General features: G+C 32.1%; 1 protein-coding gene across 1 annotated transcript; it reads right to left on the bottom strand.

Moving 5' to 3' along the window:
- On the bottom strand, positions 1-964 carry LOC111401388 (blue copper protein-like). Its single transcript, XM_023029100.1, has 2 exons — positions 577-964; positions 1-453 (listed from the first exon to the last, which is right to left on the bottom strand). Exons 1-2 carry the CDS (start codon positions 914-916, stop codon positions 44-46), a joined length of 750 nt encoding a protein of 249 aa, XP_022884868.1. The 5' UTR covers positions 917-964; the 3' UTR covers positions 1-43.
- Between the last annotated feature and the right edge of the window lie 5,688 nt (positions 965-6,652).

Below are 6,652 nucleotides of genomic sequence, written 5' to 3'. Positions count from 1 at the left end.
CTCTATCCTGGCATGGCAAAGTATAGAGCCTTGCCAAGCTTATTTACCAAAGAAATGACTCTAATATTAAGCACCAAGATATAATAAACAGAGCTAAAGCCGTAGATAGAGTTGCAGCTGAAGATGACTGAGGCATGGTGCCTGCATTTGGTGTCGTTGTAGTCCTAGGAGTTGTCGGAGAAGCTGTAGTGCTGGATGTTGGAGAAGTAGTGGTTCCCGACGGTGTCGTCGTGGTTGCTCCGCCTCCCGCTGCGGCTGCGACGGTGACAGCAAGTTTCATTCCACCACTGCAATGGCCAGGTACACCACAAATGAAGTAATGCTTGCCGGCTTTCTTAAGTGCAATTGTTGTAGCGCCACTACTGTCAGTAGTGATCGAGTTTCCAGTAGTGCATGATTTGTAGTCATTTTCACTTACTTCATCTACTGTATGCCCACTTGGGTAGTTGAATACTGCAGATTCATCAACCCAAATCATAAAATCATTATAGTTTCACAGGCGAAGCGGTGCAAATTTCACAAAATTTAAATAAACAGTGGGGCGAAATTGAAAACTACTTTACGGTTAACACTTACCGAGGTTGTCGCCAACGACAAAGGTTTTGCCAGTAGTCCAAGTACTGTAATCAGCGCCGATTGCCCAACCAGACGTGTCTCCCACTGTGTAATCAGTGGCCTGGCTAATTGGGACACCACAAAAAACTATTAAGAAGATTAAACTGACAATTAATCCTGTAAAGTCTGCCATGCTTTGTTCCTGTGTTAGTTTGAGTATAGGAGATAAAGAGAGAGTTTGAGGAGCCCTTAAATACTCAAAAAGATAAAGGATTGGCTGCTTGCATTGAAAATGGTTGTGGAGATGATGATAACTTAAGATAGACTCTATGCCTAAAAGGACGAGAAAGTAAGTATTCATTTTCTTGAGGTTGCTGATTTATCAGTTAATTATTATGCTTGGAAGGGGTATTGAGAGTCTAGAAACACTACAATGCATGTTTAGACAATATTGGTGAATGGTTGATTCAATATTACGCCTTCGTTTGGTTTCAAAAAAATAATTATTTTTATAAGTTATTTGTATGAAGAATTTGAAAGTATTACTTACTTATTCGTCACTCATTTTTAACGACTTATGATTTTAGCGGAAAAGAATTTAAGCTAAACAAAAGTTACTTCTTGAGCTTTTATGATTAGTTATTAATTAAAAGAATACGTTATTGTTAGTCACTTCGATAGTTCTCGTTATTAAATTTAACATTCTAATCCTCTGTTTCCTCATGCTTTTAAGTAAATGTGACAATTAATTATATAGTTGTTGTAAAAACATGAAATTATGGATGAATGTAGGCTATAAATAGTATAAATTTAAAAATATGGTACATGAATTGTTTGAGCCCCATTTTTTTGATAAGAATGAATTTTTGAATAGTGTATTGATGAGAAATGTGTAGTTAAAAAAATAAGAAAAAGTTTTAGATTTACGTGTAATATTATTTTATTGAATAATGTGTGGTTGAAATGATGTCAAAACATTGTTTAAGAATATATATATATATATATATATATATTATTTTTTTTTTCCAAAAAATGGGAATCAGACGGGGCGAAATGAAATTACACCAAACACGTTTTGGAAATTTCCTCAATATAAATTAGGAGTGTCAACAAGTCGAGCTGCTAGCTGCCTTTCAAAAGGCAGCAGCTAGTTGCTATAAATTTTTTTTTCCTTATTTCGAGCAGGCCCGCAAGCCACACGGGTCGGCTCGAGTTTTTTACGGGCCAGTCAACACACCACTCGAGCCCCGAGCGAATTTGCTATCCCTAATATAAATGAAACATTAGTATTTTAATCTTTTATTGTTACAACTTAATTATAAGAATTAATTAGTTACAATAACTTGAGAATTATATGAAGTAGGTGAAAAGGGATATTCCTAATTTCTTTTCATAAACCTTTCGCTAACACCATAATTAGGGGAATGATATCATGACAAGAAATTATATTCTAAGCATGAAAGTTTTGATTTTTATGGATAAAGTATGCTTTTAAATTAAAAGTTAAGCAAAACAAGAACTGCTCACCTAACAACCCACCCAAATTTCTGAGTCTTACCCAGCACATGCCCAGCTCGAGAATGGTATCTTAGGCCATCTCCAACCACAACACCAATACACCACCTTTTCCAGTTTTCACCATATATTTGGTGCAATTTCACTCCAACCCAAAACCAAATTTTGCACCATTTTGACCAATGTTGATAAAAGTCCTTTTTGCCCATTTTTCATTTAGCACCAAATGATATCAAGGGTATTTGTGTCATTTTACATTATATATAAATTTTAATTCTCAATTAATTATTACTATTATTAATCGTAATAAACTTTAATCCTGGAATCAATAATAATCGAGAAATGAATTAAAGTAAAGCTACTCAAAAAGTTTTAAAATGCAACAAGCATGATTATTTACGACACTGGGTTGACTTTGTCGTATCATAATGTGGATATTCGAAATGTATTATGTTGTTTTTAATAACATGATTTAATATTTCTTAGTTGTAGTCTTTTTATTAATTGTACTACATTTTTATAATTTATTAACAAATTTAATATTTTCAAAAATGAAATGTAATTATTTATGCAGCAGTAAATTAACTAAACAACTAGTTTTTCAGATATAAATTGTTAAGAATAAAAAAAAGTAAAGAAAATGATTAAATAATGTTCATTGAGTGAACTTTTGGTGTAATGAGTTGGATATGGTTTTTAGTTTAATGTAAAATTTGTTGTAAAATTGGAGATGGCCCTGGGTTCAAGAATCCAACAACTATTTTAATGAGAATCACTATTAATTTATTATTATCTCTTAATTTTTCACTTATTTTTCCTCAACATTTTCCAACTTTGTTGAAACCATGTTAGCCTTTTGAGAAGATTTCTTTTAGTCGAGTTGAGATTTGTAGTTATCACTCACCTTCACTCAAATTTTAGTACCTCATTACATCAATTCTAAGTACAAAATACCAAGATGGCAATTCAAAGGTGACATCACTTGTATTTTACTATGTGGCATCTTGCTATTTGCTCTTCCAAATTGATATAACTATACTTTTGTCTGGTGTAAATTAAAATCAGATTTTGAGTATATTTCGTCAAAAGTTAATAAAATGTGTAATTGAAAAGTTGTGCATCCCATGAAATGTATAATTAAGATTAATTATTGACTTTAACTTGATATTTTTAACAGATTTTAATGTACACAAAATAAGAGAATAATGTCAAAATTTGGCTGTCCCTATCTTATAATTTTGGTCATTCTCATGACTAAATAATTTGTTGGAAATAGATAATGTGGAGGAAGATATTGAGCCAACTAATATTTGATTGAACTAATAAAAGGAATATTAAATTCAGAATAATGATGGAAAATCCTTTTATTGCAAAACGCAAAGCAAATTGTGAAGGCCTGAAACTTACGGATACAAATGGGACCATGGTGGTTGAATTCGCTTCTTGTAATGCGATGATGGAGACTAAGAATCCATCCACTTATAGTAATTGTAGTTTAGATGGTTGTCTGGGCCCTTGATTAATGGTTCAATCAATAAATAGCATTACTCTTCCACTTTATTATCTTGCAAGAATGATAATTGTTGGACATCATCATTGATATTATACAATTACAATAATTTTTGTTCTCCTCTTTTCTTTTATTATACACGATTGAATTAAATAAATGTTATCATGGATAGCCCTTCTGAAAGACATATTCTTTGGACCATTTGTATACTTTTATTTATAAATAATGTTAACCTTAGAGCTAATATGAAATTTTACTTGATAAAACCAATGTTAATTTTACTTTATATAACTCTTCTTCTAAAACAAATATAGGACAATGTTAATTTTACTTGATAAAACCAACGCTTGATTGTACTCCTCTAAAATGAAAGATATTGAACAGGAAACTTGAAAGTAAATTGGAAACTATTTTAACATATTTTGGAGAGGAAAGAATTAGAAATCAATTATATAAAATTAATTTGGAGTGAAAAAAAGAAAAAGAAAAAGAAGGAATTAGTAGGATCCTGTTTATAAATTTCCATGTATCACTTCCTAACTATCGCATCTTTTGGTAAAATTAATTTCAAATATTAAACCATACAATTTCAAAATTGATGGTCTAGATTGCATTGTATCAAAAGAGTATAACTAATTATTACTCACTTTTTTCACTTAGAGATGTCAATCAGACTTGTTGGCTCAGCTCGTGGCTTGATGAAACCAAGCCAAGGCTCGAACCGAGCTTTTTTTCAAATGATGTCTCGAGCCCAAGTAGACCCATGTGGCTCCTTGTGCCACACAGTCAATCTGTATGGTAGGTCAAAATGGTCATGAACGGGCCATTTTTTGCCCGTATAACAGGCCTGGTTGTCTGCTTGAAGCAGCTGCATAGTGTCTGAAGCAGGCAGCTACTTGCTGATTGATTGCTTGCCAGAAAAGCAATAGGCTGCTTCAAGTCTCAATAATTGTCTTCTTTAGGCAGCTGTTAGACTATTTCAGGCAAGTGGTTGCATTTTGCTTATCTTTTAAAAAAATAAAAATTAAAAAAAATAAAAAAGGAAAAGGAAAAGAAGAAGAAGAGGAAGAAGGAGGAGGAGGAGGAGGAGGAGGAAAAAAATCGGCTCGGCTCAGTAAAGCTCAAGCCTAAAGTTTGAGCCAAGCATTAGTTTTTCGATCGAGCTTTGGCTCGATTAGACTCGAGTGCCTAAGCCGCGATCTTTGGCTCAAGAGCAGGCTCAACTCGGCTCGTTTACATCCTTATTTACACTTAAAAAGTCAAATCTAATCATGTACGTATTGGAGACTTTTACAATTCATATGGTTTAATTCTTATATTACCTAAAATTTCAACAATCCTCTACATGAATGGAAACATTTGATTCAAAACTAGGAAGATGAAGAAGATATAACTGAAATATAATACATTAGGATGGATAGCCTTCACGTTGAACCTTCCAAAGTAAGAATATATCGGACTTACTTGGCCAATTGGTGAGAGTAACATTTTGAATTGTTGGCTTTTATTGTAAAGTCTAGAAAATAAATCAAACACATTATCATTCATTTATAACTTTAGTTCTCTATTATATTCATTATTTTCTTAGATCTATTATGTACGTTATTTTCGTCTTGAACCTTCTTAGTTCTGTATGTGCACTAGAGAATTTTCCTAAGTACAATTATTATAGAATAGAACCAACCAAGTTCATGCTCACATAGATAATGTTCTATAAAGAGTACTCTAGAATGCTCCGCTTATACTATCTATAAAATATTGTCATTATTGAAAGCAAGGCATAGCCTAATCAAACTTTGGTAGGCAGCACTCATTGACATTATAGAAATGGGGAGGAGTCAAAACCTCAAAGTGCTTCTCATTGAGTCAAATATAACTAATTTTTCTATTGAACCTGGTACGTGAGATCTCCAGTCATCAGGTTAGATTTCCATTAAACTGGCCTATTAGTTTAGACTTCACACTCATTTTTTTTTTATGCGTAGTTTATTCTCTCAAAATAACCTATTTGTAAACAATCCAATAGGTTATTCTTCAATAAAACAATCAGTATTGTTCAATTTGAGAGTAACTATCAAATAATATCATATCTACGACATATTTGTTGTGACTTATCATTAAACATGATATTTTGTGTCATTCCATTTGTAGCAAGCTCTCTCAATTAAATCATAAGCACAAATTGTCACCAATTAGAATTTTTTTTTTCAAAATCATTCAAGCCGTCATTCTTCTTTCTAAACTAATAAAAATCTCTAAGTTCTTTCAGTTCTCACATCGTATTAAGGATTTTTACAAAACAACTACACTCATAATAGTAGAGCATATTTACTAATAGATTTTGAATCTTTGCATTGAATATCCAACTTTAAACATTATGTGCATTTTAAATTTAACAAAATATTCACTGCAATACAGTTTATCATTATAAATATTCTAAGATATCTCAATATCTATTTTGAAGAAAACAATGCCACCTCCACAAATTCTGAGGTGCATCGAACTCGAATAGAGAATGTTATGCAAACAAATCTACAACCACAATCTATGTCAGACCAAGCTTAAAAATATAATATTCGTCCACTCTTCTCATATTCGATCAAATTGTTAATTATGTCCATCTTCTTGATAAATAATTTATCCCACTATCAGCTCAAAAAAATAAAACAAAATAATAATAATAATAATAATAATAATGAACAATCACTTATTCTCATTTTAAAGAAATTGTAGTCCCATTTTGTGTTGTGATTGACCCAACTTTAATTGGATCATTCAAATTTGACCATAGTCAACACAAAGATCAAAATCCAATTTTTGTGTTGCACTATGTTAGTCGGGTCGCAAAAATGGGGGACCAATCTCGAATCGTATTCTGCTTGAAGAGTACAACTTTCTTTCAATTTGCAGTGTTCTTTTATGATTGAAGAATAAATTTTTGCAAATCTAGCAATTGCCATGTACACAGCCTTTTCTTCCTCTGTCCTAAACCTACTACATGGATTTTTTTCCAGTTGTTACACTAGTCGAGTAGATACCAAACGTCGCCATTTCCATCTCTCTGTGTCTTGA

This window comes from Olea europaea, chromosome 10 (assembly GCF_002742605.1).
Source record: "Olea europaea var. sylvestris chromosome 10, O_europaea_v1, whole genome shotgun sequence".
NCBI lineage: Eukaryota > Viridiplantae > Streptophyta > Magnoliopsida > Lamiales > Oleaceae > Olea > Olea europaea.
The sequence above is the reverse complement of the archived record's forward strand: the minus strand, read 5'-3'. Positions and strand labels throughout refer to the sequence as shown.